This window comes from Camelus ferus, chromosome 3 (assembly GCF_009834535.1).
Source record: "Camelus ferus isolate YT-003-E chromosome 3, BCGSAC_Cfer_1.0, whole genome shotgun sequence".
Classification (NCBI taxonomy): domain Eukaryota; kingdom Metazoa; phylum Chordata; class Mammalia; order Artiodactyla; family Camelidae; genus Camelus; species Camelus ferus.
In genome coordinates this window covers 28775596-28795155 of record NC_045698.1, presented here as the reverse complement: position 1 = coordinate 28795155, position 19560 = coordinate 28775596, and the positions used below count along the sequence as shown (strand labels likewise).

General features: G+C 36.9%; 1 protein-coding gene across 1 annotated transcript in view; it reads left to right on the top strand.

The window, feature by feature from the left end:
* The window catches only part of C6 (complement C6), a 57992-nt gene that overhangs the window by 17899 nt on the left and 20533 nt on the right, over window positions 1-19560 (top strand). Inside the window, exons 7-10 of the mRNA XM_006193053.3 lie at window positions 5125-5325; window positions 9218-9458; window positions 14103-14225; window positions 18251-18417. Of these exons, the coding sequence (XP_006193115.2) occupies window positions 5125-5325; window positions 9218-9458; window positions 14103-14225; window positions 18251-18417 (732 nt within the window). The remainder of the gene's footprint in view (window positions 1-5124; window positions 5326-9217; window positions 9459-14102; window positions 14226-18250; window positions 18418-19560) is intronic.

The following is a 19560-nucleotide window of genomic DNA, read 5'->3' as shown; positions in this document are numbered from 1 at the left end:
TTTTTTAAAAATAGCGAAGGAAACTAATTTGTCCAAAGTTAAACAGCTAGTAAGTAGTGGATTAGAGACTTAAGCACAGCTTTCCCAAATTTCAGAGTCCATGCTTTCTCCGTGAACATACAACTGCAACATATCTCCATTCAGATAGATGGTTTGGCTTACTCAGAGTTTTCTCCTACAGTAGTTAGTTCTCTCAGATAACCACAAAATTTAGACATCAAAGAGTGCCTGGCTTCTAAAAACATATCACCATGAATCAAAGGATAACGGAGGTAGTTCTTCCTTCCTATTTTATTAGTTGATTTCATTTTCCATTTGCTTTCCCGCGTGGTATCGAGCAGCGGACTACATATGCTGTGAACCTAGCCCAGTGCCTTGCACATGGTAAATACTCCATCCTTGTTGAATTAGTTCAACAATTAAATTAGTAAACAATTTATTTCTTTTAATTTATGATAAGAGAAACAGGAAAGACATGATTTTGATGGTTATATCCATGCATACAAATTTGGCACGCTAGAGAGAATTTCAGAAAGCCTAATGGTTTCTGAAATCACTTTTTAGAAAGAATGAGTTCAGCAAAAGTCATTCAATCCTTTCTTAAAAAAAAAAAAATCTTTTATATCAGTATAAACTCAGGCATTTTCCAACCTGATAAACTTAATTCAAAACCATTTAATATATATTAATGGGTGTGGGGAATGTTCTTGCGGTCCAGCTGCCAAATTCAAACACCTTTTGGGAGTTTACCCTGAGAAGTCCCATCTCTGCCTGGAGGTATATGTCACAAGAGGAACAAGTGACTCTGACCAGGTAAAGAAACGACCTACTATCTCCCCACAGACCCAGAAGATGCTAACCCCAGAAGGCCCTCCACCACCAAGGGAGGTGAAAAAGCTTTGCTGGTATGCAAATAGGAACTCAGAAGAGACATTGTTCCAAAGAAACAATAACATCAAAAATTTTGTCACAATGGAAGATGTATTTTCTTCTTAAATGTACTGTATTGGATAGACTTCACAGACAGAGCTAAAACCCAAATGTTTGCATATAATGTTATGTTGGAAGATGCTCTCCAGCTCCTGAACAACCAATCCACAAGCTTACTTTCAAAATACAATAATTTCCCCAAAAAACATACTGCCTACGTCCTCAGCAAGTATCTATTTTATAGAGTTTTACAAGTAACACATGTTAAGCTCAGCGCATGAGAGCAAACACATGCTTAGATAACACTTCACACTTACGTGATGCTTTAGAGTTTTCAGAGCACTGGGATGTGGTGTTTTCCTCAATTCCCATAACAACCTCCCCAGAAAGAGAAAATTATTTATGTCCATCTTACAAATAAGAGATTTAGGATCACTGAAGTTAGAAACTTTCTCAGAGTAACTGCAGCAAGTAAATGGCACCACAGAATTAGACCTCCTGGCTCCAGGCTCCTGGTCCACTGTGGCCTGTGCTACATGAAACCTTGACAGTGATATCAAGAAAGATATTGATGACTGTTCAATTTGTGCCAGGCCTTAGTCCTTTCATAAAGTATCATTTAGAAGGTATCACCTGTGAGGTTCACCAATGGTGTGCCAGCGCCAGCTCTTCCAGGTTATAAAAGTCAACTGTTAAATTTTCAGGATTTTTGCAATCTGATTATTAAACGTAGCCATTATTAAGTATTAAGTATATAATCTTATGATGAATTAAAGATATGAAAAAAAGGGATGATAATTACTCAAAATGTATCACTTCTCAATTATTTTGCCGCATTTGACCATTATTCTATGCTTTTGAGGTTACTAACATCTATTGTGTCTGTATCATAAAAATACTGTATAGTAATTTCCTATTGTGTAGCTCTTTCCAAGCTTGAATTCAGGGACATCAGCATAGGTAGCTTGAAATCAGCTGTGGCAGGAATATATATACCATGAGAAAAAGCAAGTGCTATAGTAAATCACAGTGGTTTCGCCTCCTTATCAGAGAGTTGGTTGTTAAACATTTACCAGCAGAATGCAGAATCCACTCACGTAGCGTGGCAACCCAAGCCTGCGTGGCAAGTTACACCAGGAAATACAGCCTGAAAACCCTCATTCAGAAGAAAGCAGACTCATTTCATGATCCAGGTAGTTCTAAAACTTGTCCAACCTTCAGAAGCTGCCTGAGCTGATCTCTAACTATATGTCATTGAGTTTTAGATAATATTCAACTGCTGAGGAAGGTCATGGTGCTATTTCTGCAAACAAAGATTTGGAAATGACTAGACCCAAGGTCACAAGCTATTGGTTTACTTTCCACTGATCTCTGTATTGCTTCGTTCATGCCATTAAGAGACAGCTGTGCAAATCTAAGCTATTCCTTGTGGAAAACAATAGAGGAGGAGAAATTTAGCAGGCACCTGACTTCCTTTCTTCTACAGCACAGGAGCATACTGAGACAGATGAAATAATGGGGTGGGTGGTACACAAAGGTTAGAGAGGGCTCCTGAAATGAAGGCAACTGAACAGAAGTGAGAATGGAAGACCCTAGGAAGAATTCTGCCCCTTAGGGATTCCCCCAGTGCTAAATGCAGAGCTCAATCACCATAAGATCCCTGTACCAATCCCCTGAGTTGTACCAGTTACTCAGGAATCCTTCTCTCTTTTCTTTGAAGTCACTGCTTGCTCTTGGCCGTGTGCTAAGCATTTGCTGTCACCACAAACTGCAGAGTGTAGTTACCACTAGTAGTATGTAAATCAGGGATTAAAACCTTTTCCCCCAGGGTTTGTTTAACATCTCTTCCTGGGAAAATTGAGGGAAATGAAACTTATCAGAGCCTTCCTTACACATCACTAAAAGAACTCATCTTCCTCCTTTTAAAAGTTGACTTGGCTTTCTATATTACTGTTCATGGAAATGCATTCCCATTCTCTCTCTCTCTCACATATACATCTACTTGGTTGACAACTGCTGTTGATGTATCTCCTAAATATCTTTCAAATCCACCAGTTTCTCTCTATTCAGCCACCACTCCCCCAGACCTGGCCATTCTCCTGTCTCACTTGGCTTCTGGCAACAGTTTTTTTTAACTGCTCTCTTTGCCTCTACTTTAGTTAGCGATAGTTAATGTGATCTTTGCGAAACAAATGTAATGGTTACATTCCCAATTTTTCATTCAACTAATATTTTTATGGAACTTATTAGATGCAAAATCCTGCCTTTAGAATTTCATCCACACCCTTTAGCAGGATATACAAGGCCTGGCCCCAGTCTCCCGGCTCAATCTAACTTTTCAGTGCTGCTCACTTCTAAACCTGCCCTCCCACCAAGCTAATATATGTGGTCAGATTTTCTCTGAGCTTCTGCCCAGGATACCCAATGCCCGCTCCTTACATGCAAATATCTTTTTCTTTAAGCTAACTTATCTTATGTGAGAGCTCATTTACCAAACAAAATATTTATAGTCTGAGTTTTTTAGACAAATGGTAAAGATATGTCAGAAACTACATTAAAATATGATTGTACTGCTTTCCTGTTAATAGAGGAGCTTCATTTGCAGACACTTTAAATGCTAATTAGCATGCACAATCTCAAAGGAGCATTGAACTTTTGACAGTATCTTACTGTTGAGCAAGACTCTCCTGCAGCTGGATTATTTCTTTCCTTGACTAATTGTGTAATCTACTTAATTGTGGTGTGTGGTTTGCCTCGCAGTGCATTTTAATATTGAATATTTTAAAACGAGATTTTTCCATTGCAAACCAGACAAGCATTTTTAACATAAAGAAGTACTCTTTAGTCAATTTACTTTGCAATTTTTAAAAATATGTCCATTGTTCTCTTCTTATCAGCATAACCATAACAGGGATTTACTTTGTACTTGGAAAATACCTGCTCCACTCATAATTCAAGTCAAATCCCATTGGGTGTTTTTTTCTCTTCTTCCCAGACTCAGTTGATGAAAACTGATAACCACCTACTGGGCAGAACCAATCATTTGTCCTCTGTCTCAGACTTGGCCAGTGGATTGCTAATGCCGAACAGCTGAATGAAGCTAAGAGGGCAGAGATGGAACCAGAGCAGGGGAGGACAGGATCTGGTAGGCCTAGAAAGGCCTTAATTCTCTGAAAGATATCTTCAATTAGATTGTAAATGGATTTACCATATGATCCAGCAATCCTATTTCTGGGCACATATCCAGAGAAAACTCTAATATGAAAAGACACATGCACCCCAATATTCACAGCAACACCATTCACAGTAGCCAAGACATGGAAGCAACCTAAATGTCTATCAACAGAGGACTATGGTGTATATTTATACATATATGAATACTACTCAGCCATAAAAAGAATGAAATAATGCCATTTTCAGCAACCTGGATGGCTCGAGAGATTATCAAACTCAGTAAGCTAGAAAGAAAATGAAAAATACTGTAGACTATCACTTACATATGGAATCTTTAAAAATGACACAAATGAACTTATTTACAAAACAGAAACAGAATCATAGCCATAGAAAACAAAGTTATGGTTACCAGGAGGGTAAAGTAGGGGGGAGGGAAAAAAATGGAATTTTAGGATTTGCAGATACTAACTACTATATATATAATAGATAAACAACAACATCCTACTGCATAGCACAGGGAACTACATACAATGTCTTGTAATAGCCTATAATGAAATATGTATATATATATGTACAAATGAATAACTATGCTGTACACCAGAAATTAACAAACACTGTAAACCAACTATACTTCAGTAAAAATAAAATAGATTATAAATGGCATCAAATTCACAGACAGGTTAAAAATAGCCCTTGTTTCTTATCAACCCAATTAATTCTTAGTTTAGAGGCATTTCCTTGATGGAGACTTCCCTGGTATTTGCTGAGTTTTATAGTTACCTGTGGCAATCCCAAATTGGCAGCGTAACACTTCCAACATTAAACTAAGTGTCTGGGACTATCTTTCTCCCTCAGTAAACTACTGACTCCCTGAAGGCAGGGACTAACATGACTCCTTGTTCTCGAGCAAATTGGGCCCTCAACAAACATTTATTGAACGTATAAACAAATGATCCTTGCATTAGAGCTTCACAAGCAGCTCGCTTATTTCCTAAATCACGTGGATTTTTTTCTCTCCAGGTACAAACTGAAGAAGATGATTTGGAAACAGATTTCTACGAGGATTTAATTTCTCTTAAAGATGATACAGATCAACAAACCTCAGCTAACGGCCAGAGCCAGGGCTCTTTTCATGTACCGATCTTTTATTCCTCAAAAAGAAGCCAGAGCGACACCTCTAATTCTGCCTTCAAACAAGCCATTCAAGCCTCCCACAAAAAGGTGATAATGGTTCCTAATCTTTTTATTCTTTCCTGAAAATTAACACCAATGCCAGGAATCATGCTGGGAGAAAGAGAGAGATTTTAATATCAAATGAGTAGGATTTCTAACATAGATTTAAATAGATTTACTTTTTTGTTGTTGTTATATCCCCTTCAAAAGTAACAGAGGTGATATGTATAATAATCTCCCTTTTGCAAGCATTGGCTGTGCTTATGGTTGTGTTCTCTTTATTTTAAGTGAATTTCTTGTAAAACATGTGTAACAGAACATTGCTTTTCTAACGTGGTCTGACCATCCAGGGCCTTTGCTCGAGAAATTCAGCCAACTTATCTTTAGTATCCTCACTGAAATACTTGATCATATTTCTTCCGTCTTTAAATTTTCTTCCTCATTTAGCTTTGTTGCTGGTTTCCTGCTTCTTTGCTTTTGTGTTCTTTGTCACATTTCTGTTTACTCCTTTTTGTCCTTTTGCTCATTTTGGAAGTTCTACTAAATTGTTCAATCCTGCTGGTAGTTAACCTTTCTCTAGTTCACAAGCATAATTAAACCTGTTTTTCTTTTATCACGTGATGTAATATCTACAGCGCCCCTCAAAGGATGATTTACTTACATCCCATTCCCGCCATCTCCTTGAAAATATGTTTACATATCTGCTTCTCTTTCTCCACTATCATCACAGGCCTCCAAAACCTCAGTTTTATTGAGATAGTTCAAAATCTTTGTGTTCCAAGCTATTTCTAGGGTTCCTAGAAGGTTATCAGAGTAGATTTTTTTTAACACCATTTTTCAGATAAGTAAATTGAAGTCCACATTTTTTTATTTAAAGTATAGTCAGTTACAGTGTGTCAATTTCTGGTACACAGTACAATGTCCTAGTCATGTGACTATACATACATACACATATATTTGCTTTCATAGTCTTTTTCATTAAAGGTTATTACAAGATATTGAATATGACTCCTGTGCTATATAGAAGAAATTTGTTTTTTATCTATTTTTATATATAGCAGTTAACATTTGCAAATCTCAAATTCCCAAATTTATCCCTTCCTACCCCGCTTCCCCAGGTAACCATACATACATTTATTTTTAATTCAACAAGTATTTATCAAATACCTACCATCTGTCAGACACTACACTAAAGTCCAAGAAACGAAGTCAGTTCTATAATCTTACAATGAGTAAATGCCAGAGTTGAGAATTGAAGTCAGTTTGTCTAATTTTTGCCCACTATTTGCATCTATTACATTATACTTCAAGCTACTTCCTTATTCATTCATTCATTCATTTATTCATAATTTCACCAAACTCTGGAAAGAGTTCAGCTCTGGCAATATGAACATGTAAAAAAAGAGTAAAATAGATTCCTTTTATAACACAGATTGAGTTCACTTTTGAATGAACATACCATGCCCCTCACACTTACCAAATTATATTCTTAAGACAAGTTAGTGTCAGAATTACCAGGAAGTGAAAATACACCTCCCCAGGCCCTACTTTTAATTTACTGATTCAGAAAATCTGGGTTTGGGCATGTAATTCTAGCTCTTTTTTAAGTCTCCCAGCTTGCTCTGATATCATATCCAGGGTTAGAAATAACTGCCTAAAAACATAGTCAGAGATGGGGGTGGGGGAAAATGGAGGTGTTGAAAAATATAGATACACACACACACACACGATTTATATATGTGTATATATATATAAATCGTGTGTGTGTGATATATATATATATATATATCAGTGCTATATATATATACCAGTCTCAACATTAAGATTTGCTTCACAAAATTGGTTTATAAATGTTTCAAACATGCTAGACAGCACTTGTAAAACCCTTATCTGTAGGTAAACAGCTGTTATTTGATCCTCTAATAATCTGCCCCAAAGTGGAAACATTCAAGCTATTCACGGTATTAGGTTCAAATACATGAATCTGTTGATATTCAACCATTTTTGACTTACCAGATTGTCAATTTCATATGGTTCAACCCCACATCTTTGGTTAGATCTGAACAGAATAAGGATATCTCAAGTTAAATAGAAAGCACTACTGCAACCCTCTTAGTATTCAAATAGTGAAAACCAGGTACCACAAGCTTAAAAATCAATCCAAGACCTTCAGTGGAGTTTAATGCTTTATTTATTTATTTTGTCAATCATAGATCTGTAAAAATAAAGTCAAAATACCAGTTATCTCAACAAGATTCAGTGCTTTGGGGACTTTACAAAATTGAACCAACAAAAAGATGGTTAAAACAAAGCATCTCATAGAATGTTGAAATAGACCATGCATGGTTAATAACCTACTGTCACATAACTTTGTAATCCAGAGTAGCCACTTCTAGCCATCATGCACTGACAAGTGAGGCACCATAGAGGTGCTTGTGCTAGGTTGAGCTACCAAACTGTCACTTGAATTTCCCACAATTTCATTTATAAATCAGCCTGGAAATTTTGAACCAACCATTTCAATGTCCAGATCCAAGCAGGCATTTCAGATATTCAGGGAGTGTACGTGCTTCTACCGCAAATCACAATGTCCCTTTACCTTTCCAAAGCCACACATCCATGACAAAATTCAAGTATTAAACTTAAAAACAGAATTAATGGACACTTAAAATTGAAAGCTCCACGAAGGCGTGTTTTTTCTGCCTTGTTCACATCTGTGTCCATAAATGTACTGAAGGCAGGAAGGTAGGTAGGAGAAAGGAAGAGAAGGAGGGAGGGAGAGAGAAAGGGAAAGAGAGGGAGGGGGACGAATGTTGCCTCTTCTTCAATCCTTATGGTTATTTTTTTTCTTCTGTGTGAGCAGTCATTCTATGCCATAATTATAGCACACAGTAAGATAGCTGTTTAATAACTTACAGCTATAATGAGTTAATTAAAAAATTTTAATAATTTGATTAATAAAGATCTTTGACTAAAAAATATTCCTCTCCCTTTTTTTTAACTTAAACAGTACAAATTGCTAAAATTAACAGTTAAAGTATATTTTAAAAATTTTAAAGGACAATAAAGATGTATATACCCATAAAACTCAGTGGCTATGGAGAAGGACAATTTGATGGAATGAAATTTGAGGCATAATACCAACTACCTAATCCTAAATTAACTTAATATAACAAGAAATGATTAAAGAAAAAATAACCTCCAAACAAATAGTTCTGCTTACAGATGGAGGAGAGAGAATACAAACAATTTTGTTTAACTTTACCCCCTATGTAGTTTTGAATCAGAGCATTTTGGAGTTGAAAGGGGTGTGAAACATCACAGATGAAGGCTGTGCAGCAGGTGACATTTCAGAGACAACGGAGGCCCGGAGAATTGACATACTTTTGCTTAGTTTGTGACAAAGCTATGACTTGAATATCAGTTGTGTAACCTCCAACTGAAAATTTACACAATCTTTTTTTAATTATTTGCAATAGCAAGGCTTTGTACATAAAAACTCAGTAAGGAAGCAGCCATGATTGACAATCAAGAAAAGAAAGATTGGAGGAGGGTGGATGTAGCTCACTGGTAGAGCTCATGCTTAGCGCACAGAAGGTCCTGGGTTCAATTCCCAGTACATCCATCTAAAAAGTAAGGAAAGGAAGCTTTACTTTTTTGATAATTGATCTTTTTTCAGTAGAGAGTATATGGTTCAGCCACACAATTTACATGACTGAGATCATCTTATACCTTTAGCACTTTGAACATCTTAGGAAAACATACTGGAAAATTAAATGAATATTAGCCTTTTGTATGTGGGAACATGCAAGGGAGGGTTAAAAATTGTTGTAATGCTATGGCTGGAATGAAACTCATAATAAACATTGAATGCTTGATACTTCAAGCTTTCATTACCTTTAATCATCATTTTTTTTTTTTACTCTTCTCTTCCATTTAGGATTCCAATTTTATTAGGATCCATAAAGTGATAAAAGTCTTAAACTTCACAATGAAAACTAAAGATCTGCAGCTTTCTGATGTCTTTTTGAAAGCACTTAACCATCTGCCACTAGAATACAACTCCGCTTTGTACAGCCGGATATTTGACGACTTCGGGACTCACTATTTCACCTCTGGCTCCCTGGGAGGCGTGTATGACCTCCTCTATCAGTTCAGCAGTGAGGAACTAAAGAACTCAGGTTCGTTTTCTTCAACTCTCATTTTTTTTTAACTGATAAGATGGCATGTGACACATTTTTCTCTTTATCATTTTCGTTCTTATGCTTTACTGATTTTATTTTGACTCTGCTTTACTTCCAAAATGATATGCAGAGCAACCAAAAAGTACATACTCAAGGAAATAAAATAAAAATAGAAAACCCAGGCCAAAAAAAGAAGGAAAAATAAATAGGCTTAACCTCTTTGGGCATCAGCTTTGTCTCAGAATTTTCTGACATTTTGGAATATCCTAAGCTGCATAGTAGTGGAAACCTAAAGAGAGATGCATGCATTTGCCTCAAGAGAAACAAAATTTGTCTTGGAACTAATTTCTAAAAGATAACTTACTGATAGCACTTTTATAGGAGATAGCGATTCTATGAAATACTTACAGCAAATCCACTAGCTGTCTTTTTCTTTTCATAATTTTAACTAAAAGCCAAGGGCATAAGATGATAAAGCAATTAAGGATTGACAAGGGACAAGTTAATACGGGTCAGAGATGCACCTACTGGAGATAAGCCTTGAAACCAGATGGAAGCATTTCATTTGAGGAAAGGCTACAACTTTATAACTTGGGATATAATCAGTGATATTTTTCTGCTTCCCTGTAAAATAACAATATAAACCTTGGTTTTTAAATAAACCTTGGCCTCTTAAGTATTATCCTAAATTGCCAATATTACTTATTATTACAACATAAGCACTTCTGTATGGATTTGTTTTCAGGCTCCTGTGTGAAAGGACACAGGGTCCTTGTGATGAGTCTCTCATGTGTCTCTTGAGAACAGGGTTAGGAAAGTTATGGTAACCAGAACCCAACTGACCAAGTTCCCCAAATAAATCCAAACTCTTGATCATTTAGCTTTTATACAAAAGAAACTAGGAATTTATTTTAAAAGGCATCATGCCAACCTTGGGGGTCAAAAGTTTTGATCTCTCTGTTCTTTTTTTTAATTACTATTGAATATAATTGATTTACAATTTTGTGTTAGTTTCAAATGTACAGCAAAGTGATTCAGTTACACATAGATATATATTCTTTTTCAGGTTCTTTTCCATTTAGATTATTACAAAGATGTTGAATATAAATCCCAGTGCCATACAATAGATTCTTGTTGTTTGTGTATTTTATATACAGTAGTGTGAAAGGGGGAGGAGAAGGATAAATTAGGAGTTTGGGGTTAACAGAATCAATCCCTCTGTTCTTACATCTCTTTATGGCAAATACTACTGTGTTCATATGGCTTCCCTGGTCCTTCCAAACCTTGAGTGATTACATGTCCCTCATGATCTGCTTTTAAAGAAGGGAGAGGGATAAATGTCTTTGAGAAGGATTTTCAGTAAGAAAGTCTTAAACACATTTTGCCTGACAGAGTTATTAAAATCCAAATGTGCTGCAATGGGCTTTCCACACTACCTGCTTCTTATGTTCCATTTCAGTTATCCTTTCCACCGGAGCAATGTTTGCTTGATGAATTTGATGTCTTCTGCCACTGAGAATAGCATCAACATTTACACAGAGTGAAAATGGTTAGGGGAAATCTCTGGCCCTTGACTTGATTTCATCTCACCCTTGGGATGAAATTATTCTGGTCACTGCTGCTGTAGCCCAGGGAATAATTTCTCACTTGATAAGCTATACTCATCATGCATTCACAGCAAAGCCTCTAAAGGCTTAGAGTGCAGGTCAGTTAAAGAACTATGTGAATTTTTAACCAACCATCCAGCATTTTAATAGTTGAAGCCCCATAACCAAAATGAAGAGTGATGAGCTGTACTTTCTTTCTGAAACATTCTCACCTTCCATCTCTTTCCCTATAAATAAAGGTAGAGACTTCAGACACGCAGATACACATACTAAGAGAAAGAAAGGGAGTTTGAGATGTGATAGAAAACTGGAAATACACAACCATACATAGCTATGCACACATACACACTATATTACAGGGTATAAATATACGTATGTATATTCAACAAGATGTATATTCTTATGTTCAATACTTTTACATATAACATATTCTTATAGTCATTAAGTATGTGTGTACATATATACACACACATAGATGTTTATACTTCTTTGAGTCACAGTAATAATATTGGCTCTTAATTTTAATGATGGTTAAGATGAAGCATATTCAGACATAAAGAAATCTCAATAAAATGGAATTCTCCAGTGGGTGTTCTTACCTGTTTTTGCCACTTTCTAGGTGAGTATATATTCTGGTCTCCCACCACCCTTTCCCTCTTTCTAGTCCTTCTCCCCTTGCTTAGCCATAATGTGGACATAGAGTTTAGGCTTAGTTTTTATGTGCTTTCTTCAATAAGAATATATCCCTTGTCATCAATTTTTTTAAAAATGACCTGAATACTTGCTAGTACTTTCTCTAGTGCAAGAAGAATAAAAGAAAATCAAACTGCTTTTTATTTGCATCCTTTGATTTATTCCTCTATTGTTCAGTATGCCCTAGCCAACTTAAAACCTCAAATAAAAGTGGACATTGCTTCAGTGTGCAAGGTAAAACGAATTTCAGGAATCTCCCAGTGGAAAAATCAAACAATTAAAACATCATAATATGTGAGATGGTCGTTTTAAGGTCCCTTTCCTGGGAAGTCATTTTCTGCTCTGAACTGGAGGAGAAAAACAATACAGTCCACTATCTATCAGTGTGACATTTTTGATTAACCCTGCTGCCCTTTGCCCAGTCAGAGTTGCTGAGGACATTTCTGAAATAGTCATCCCTATGCCCTATCCGAAGGACACTCAGGTTTGAGAGGCCAAGGGCTCCAGCATCAAGCAGGTCCTTTGTCAGTGTGGACAGAGGTCAGGCACAAGCCCCAGGACATCCTGCAGGGAAGAAAGATCGGTACCGAAACTCACTGATAAAGCCTTGATATTTCCATCACCACATGACCAATGCCATGATTCCTAAGAGAGATTCATCATTCAAATCTTGAAGGATTCTCCTACAACCCTCAGAAAATGAAATTAACCAAGTTTACTGTTAATTAATTATGCCATTGTCAATGAATTGGTCACATACAATTTAATTTTCACTTATAAATAATAAAAACCTTATGAAAGAATGAGACAAGTATAGGAGTCATGCTTACAGAAGCGTAAAATTCCTCACATGGCCTAAACATTAGGCCCATCTAGAAGAACAATACTAGCAGAACAAAACGAGTCGTATTTATTCAGCTTGACCGAAACAGCCATCTTTTCTGTTAGAGTTAAAAGTGCAAGGTAAGCATGATGTCTTCAAAGTAAGAATTTTTCACTTCCAACCTGTAATACATCTCTTTGAATGTGTCAGACTACTGAAAAAGCTGTGAAGTAGGCAGACCCCATCCCCACTATTCAGCCTCACTCTTCAGTGACCTGTGCACTGAGGGTTAGATTTGAGGATCACACTCAAACTGGGCCTCAAACTCTGAATACACTCTTCCCTGCCCATTATAATGGGCAACCATAAGTATCAATATTTCATAAACTATTTTGCTTAAAGGTGTTTAAGAGCTTGTATAATAGCTCTGTCTCTCATGTGCTTGTATTTTACAAGGAAATTTTTAAGCATGAAAAAAACTGGACTCTAATTTGGTGTTTCAGGTAGCAGGTCTGGTGACTTGGGGAGATGTTAAGGGAAAAGAAACACTGATTCTCCTCAGATTACCCCAGAGAGGAAGTACCAACTCAGCCTTCAACCAGCCAGACCTGTTTCCCTACACTATGTCCCACTCAGGCCCTGACATCCATATAGATTTTGAAGTCACTGAGAAGAATGGCAAGCATTGGGGTGGGAAAGATTGATTCAGATACCAAAATCTTCAATAAATGATGCTTGGAAGTTTTAAAAGACAAGAACAATGAGGACCAAAGGTACTAGAACTGGATGTCTTGAGCCTCAGAGCATCAGGAGTTTTACAAGACTTAGAAAACTGTGGAGAGTCATCCTGTGAAGGAAGCACTGGGCAACTAGGAAGATATTAACTCCAGCTCCTATACCTGAAGAGGCTGGGAATGAGGCAGGAGCAACCTTCTTTAGAGGTGGAAGTGGAGTGAACAGCTGGGTCAGGGAGAGGACGCATAGACAAGGATGAGCATGCATGTTCAGGGAATGAGACATGACAAACAAGATTGACATTTTAGGTGGTGAACAGGGGAAAAAGTGAAGTGGACTCATTTCTCACAGAATCAGCTGTGGCCCCAAAAGAAGACCTGATAGTGGGACACCTAACAGAGCATGTGTCCATCTCTTGATTGGCCGGGCTGTATGGTGGCCGTGGCTGGTAGATGGACAAGCTTGGAGGGTTATTGTGTGTAGGCAACAGGGAGAGGCTAACGTGATCCCCATGCGCTGGGCCACAGTGACCCCATGTGTGCTTCTTAGGGCCAGTGTTGAAGGGGAGATGGCAAAGACTTATAAATACGTCTTCTCTTTAGGCAGTCTCAGGACCTGTGAGGGACTGAGTCTGTGGTAAAAGCTGTGAACCATTCTCACTCATGGGAACTGGAGAAGTTGGATGCTGATATGCGGTACCTGCAGCTCAGAGCCTCCTGCTCCTCTTCCCCGAATTCTCAATGGCGCCTTCTCAGGGTTTTGTGCTTGTCCTCCATTTCCTAGGTTTAACAAAGGAAGAAGCCCAACACTGCGTCCGGATAGAAACAAAGAAACGCTATCTTTTTTTTAAAAAAAAGAAAGTGGAACGCCGGTGCACCACGAACACGCTGTCAGAGAAGTATGGAGGTAACAGTCTTCTCTCTTAGCAGCTTACCCCATGTGTCCTGGCAGGCGGTAATTTAAGTACCATATTGCATGTGACTGTGCTATTGTTAACTTTTCATTCATGTCATTTATCTACCTCAGAGCCCTATGTAGCAAGGGAGGCAGCAGGGGAGGGAGCAAATAAAACACTTTCTTTATCTCCTATTCAGATTGTTTAACTTAATGATTCTCCCTATGGGACGAATTCGGTATTGGGCATTGTGACGAAATGATTGGCATAAGCTAGGTCTTCCAGTCAAGGAGCTCGCCAAGTAAGGACACATATGAACAACCACTGAAAATACAGACTGACGAGGGCCTAGGAGAGGTACATAAGAGAGGCTCAGGCAACCACGCCAGAAACCTGAGTGTTGTCTTTGACGTCTGCCTCCCTCTTTCTAGCTTCTACATCCAATACGTCATCATTCCTCTTCCTTAGTATTTCTCCCAGTTCTCCCCAGCTCTTCACTTCTGTGGACACGCCCTCTATTCATCATTTCCAACCTGGACTACCACAGAGACCTCCCGGCCGGCCCCCTTGTCTCTGGTCTTGCCGTTTTCCGACCTAGTCTACACATTTTCTGTGAGAGGAATATTCTCCAAGGCAAATCTGATCACAAAACTCTCATGCCTTAAACATGTCATGGTTTCACACAGCCTTAAAGATAAGTTCCTGCCCCTCTGTCTCTCTGCCAAGCAAAACTTTGTGTAGTCTCCTGGATAAGTCATGCTCTCTCCAGCATCTTGCTATTAAATAACTCTTTCCTCTGTGTAAAATTCTCTTATTCCCTTATTTGCCTGACTGACTGCTACTTCTGCTCAGAACATAGAGAAGCAGAATCACAGAAACTCCCAAAATGTGAAGTGTATATTCTCAAGGAGAGACAGTCAAGGGACAAATAAAAATATAACATTTACTATAATAATAAATAGATAATTTTAAATATCAGAGCCTATAGGTGGTCTAAATGTAGATGAATATAAATAAAATGAAATTTTTGTGCAATACATTTGTATTATAGCCAAAAAAAAAAAAAGAAAAGAGGGAAAAAGAGAACAGTACACAAAATAAGCAACGAACCAAGTAACATAAACTGAAGAATGTACAGATTTTATGCCAGTTTGTCATGCAACAGGATTCTGTAAATCAAGAGCTCAGAGATGAAAAGATTAAATATAAGAATTAATTGAAAAGGAAGATTTCAAACTAAGGTATGAAGACAAATGTTAAAAAAAGATCACCATTATAGATAAAAATAAATTAGACACTGCAAGTTCAAAATATAATTGTCTGAAAATTAAATTAATAAAGTTGATAACATATAGGAAAGATCTAAAGTAATTCACAATAAATACAGAGAAAAAATCAGATATTAACAGTTATTAAAGATTGTCTAATGGAAATGGAATGACAAATATAATTTAATATATGGAAATTAGTGTTCCTGAAACAGCCCAAGAAATTAAACAGAAAAACTATTTTAAAATATATATGTATATAAATAAATAAATATACATATATGTATATATGTCCTTGAAATAAAGGAAGAAATTTGTCTTATTTGTATCAGAAATATTGTTCAGAAAACAACTTCAAGACAAATTCTAGTTAATTAACTAAGCATAGAGATTTTAAAAATGAATTCAAGTATCTTGGCTGAAAGAACAAGTCCCCTACAGAACAACAAAATCTGACTGGCGTCACACTCCTCCATGACAAACTCAGGGCTACAAGATGACAGCAGAAATGTCCACAGACTTCTAAAAGAGGAAAAAATATGTCCATATGTAAAGGTAACAGGAAGTCATCTCAAAACAAGAAAATTCTGGAAATACTCATTCTTGATTACATACTGAAAAAAAAGAAATACTCAACTGTAAAACCAATTCAACACAGAGATGACAAAATGTCAAATAAGAACTCACACTTTTCAGCATGTAGGAATAAGGTGAGTACACTGTAAAATCCGAGACCATCGCAATAGTCTCCAAACCGGTTTATAAACTATCTATCCGACCCAGCTGACGCATGGCTAATATCACCGAGTTGTGTCAACTCCCCAGCCCATGCCTTTAACTGCTGGCATATAGCAGATTCTCAACTAATGTTTATTAATCACAATGACGATTTGCCAAAAATCAAAGACACATTTATGTTGTTTACTAAAAGCAAAACACACCGAAGAACATAGATTTGTCTGACGCAGAGCTAGTTTGATTAAATCATGAGACTCCAAACTTTTCAAATCTGTAATGATATCATTAAAAATTTTTTGAGAATTTATCCCTAATGTATGTATACTTACTAACCAATGTTAGAAATATATTATTCTTAAAATAAATTATAGACAAAAATATATACAATCGTAGAATATAGAAATTTTCAAAAGATTATATGAAATGAGCAAAATTTTTCATTTGCTCATATCATAATGATAATACTTCATGAAACTTAAATATTTTGCAAACACTTAAGACACAAAACAAAAAAATATTTTGATATGTTCTGGGGCAGCTTTGGTGTCAAACTCATGTCATGACTGATGAGAAGCTTGTATAAGAAATAAAAATATCTGGAGGTTGGGGGATAGCTCAGTAGTAGAGCACGTGCTTAGCATACCTAAGGTCCTGAGTTCCATCCTCACTACCTCCATTAAAAAATTAAAATTAAAAAATAAATTAAAAAATGAAAGTATTTTTAAAAATAGAAATATCTGGTCTTCCTTACACTAGTTGTTTTGCTTATGTTTACACTATCGGTATCATCTTCAATCTGCCATTTTCTTTCTGGAAACTTTTTAAGCCATTTACTCACTTATAAGGGTTAGTTTTGTTCAAAGCAGCTAATACATAGTAAATAGACTTAACTCTAATTCTTTTTTTTTTTCGCTTGTCATATGTAGCTCTTACCAATGTCAATCTGTTTTATGAAACATATGGTATCAATCGAAATTTGGATTAACATGTCAGAGCCACTGTCATTAAGTATATGATACATTGGCAAATACTAATTTCTCTCCTATTTTATATGAAAACCTCTAAAATGTTTTTTTATACCCCTCTGTATTATCTTAAGCATCTCACTTTGAAAAGGATCATGCCTTTCTTCAGACAAAGTATTTTACCTACTGTTCTAATCCTTCTAGACTATCTAAGCAGGATTTCTAAATAGTTGGGCCATGGCCAATCCTTCCTGACACTCCAGAACAAACACCAAATTAATGCCATTACTATTACCCTCATCATTAGCCTCCTTTCCATTTGATTTTATTTCTAACTACAATTTCTCATTACTCAGTTCCTACCCATATTAAAGATACCATTAATTAATAGGAATTGTTTTGAAAATTTGTACTGAAGATCTGTGCTGTATATATTAAATGTCATTGCCTCTGAAGCAACATTGTGCCAACTCCACTTGAAGTTTACTTTTTTTTTTCCTTTGGTTACTTGTGCTTTTACTCCCATTTCTAAGCTTAAAAGTATTCTGTCAACTTTTTTTCTATAATTGTAGTCAATTATGGTATGTGGTGACCCGACTGAGTACCAGAAGCCGTGTGATTTATGTTATTGCAGGGACCCAATATACATGCCTATGTAAATCAAAAGCAGGAGGTTTGGCATCAAAGAGCAGGGGGCAGAGTCATCAGGACTTGGGCCACATCTGTATCAGAGCTCCTCACCCCCTCTCAGTAACCAGTGTTCCAGGCCAAATTACTTCTCACTTCAATATCCATGTTTATAATAATACCTATTTCTCGGAATCGTGAGAATTACAATAATGAGTGCAGAGTGCCTGGCATATACAAGTCGCTTAATAAATGGTAGCTGTTAGCATTTCTATTATCATGGGGACAGGAGACGTGTTCTCTCGTTTTTTGCTTAGCTTACTTAATGGAGCTACATGCCTCTACCATCTTCTTCTTTCTTCTGTGCAAATAGGCTTTGTTTGCGAGTTTGAATTTGCAATAAAATCAAATGAGTCATTTTCTTGAAACACCTTGCAGGTTCGTTTTTGCAAGGAGCAGAGAAATCCATATCCCTGGTTCGAGGCGGGAGGAGTGCGTATGCAGCAGCTTTGGCGTGGGAGAAAGGGAGCTCTGGTCCAGAGGAGAGGACATTTTCTGAGTGGGTAGAATCAGTGAAAGAAAACCCTGTTGTGATTGACTTTGAGGTAAGATTGAAAAGAATTGTGGGTAAGAGCTAAAGTCATTCTCCGGCAGCCCAAGTTGTACATCACACACTTCCTTTTCCATTTTCCTCTCAGATGATAAAAGAGATGTCTTTCTTTGGTGTGCATGCACAATGTACCTTTATAAAAAAAAAACATAAAATTACACATCTATTGTTTCTGCTGTTCAAACAAGCATTTTCTGGTATGGTATTTAGAATTCCTAGCACACATAAAATACCAGAAGGGGTGTTTAGAGCATAAAACTGCCCCAGCTTGCCTGGAGTGGTGCTCCATTTTCCCGTGTATACAGTACATTTGATTTCTGTATTTTTCTTGCAATTCTTTATTTGTTGAGCACTCCTAAGTCTTCATTTATAGCTCTGTGGCACAAATGGGATTTTGGATCCATTTGGCTTTCTGTTTCTATCACCAATGATCACATTTACCAGTCTTATATTTGTTATAATTACGTTAAAGGGTGATTTTCATTATGTTTGAAATACTTCGTCCATGAATCAGTCATATGCTATTTAGAACCAATCTTGCCTAACACATAAGCACACTTTAAAAAGCCCCTAAAGAAACTATTCTGTTCATTGTATTTAAATGAAGATAAAGGAATTCAATCAACATGAAAGTAGAATAATCTACATGCAGCATGAAGATACTTTGCGCTCTACAGGTTATGGCAGGAAAATGAGATCCAGCCGCCCACCTGGACACTTGTGATCGTACACTGCACTAGAGACTCATTCTTCTGGGGTTTTAAAATGTGTATAAAGTGAGCCCTGATTTTGTGTTAGCTCCATTACTTGTTACTGTAATTCTTCCTTTCATCCTACCAGCAAGTTCATTTCTCCATTTTCCCCCACTTCACATTTTCTCATCTGGTTCCACAAAAGCCAACAGTACTGTCCCCGGGAAAACAAGGAACATAGAGAGGCTCTCTTCACCCTTTCCATATTTTTCTGCTTGAGTCAAGCTTTATGAGGTTTCAGCAGGGCGTTCCAGAGCTGCCTAGCTCTTGGTCCCCTATCTCAGTACTTTGCTGCTTGCATTTAGTGCTTAATAAATAAGATGATGTAAATCTGAGTAAGCGATATCTCACATGAGGCTTCTTTTATAGTAGAATTCCAGGGAAAG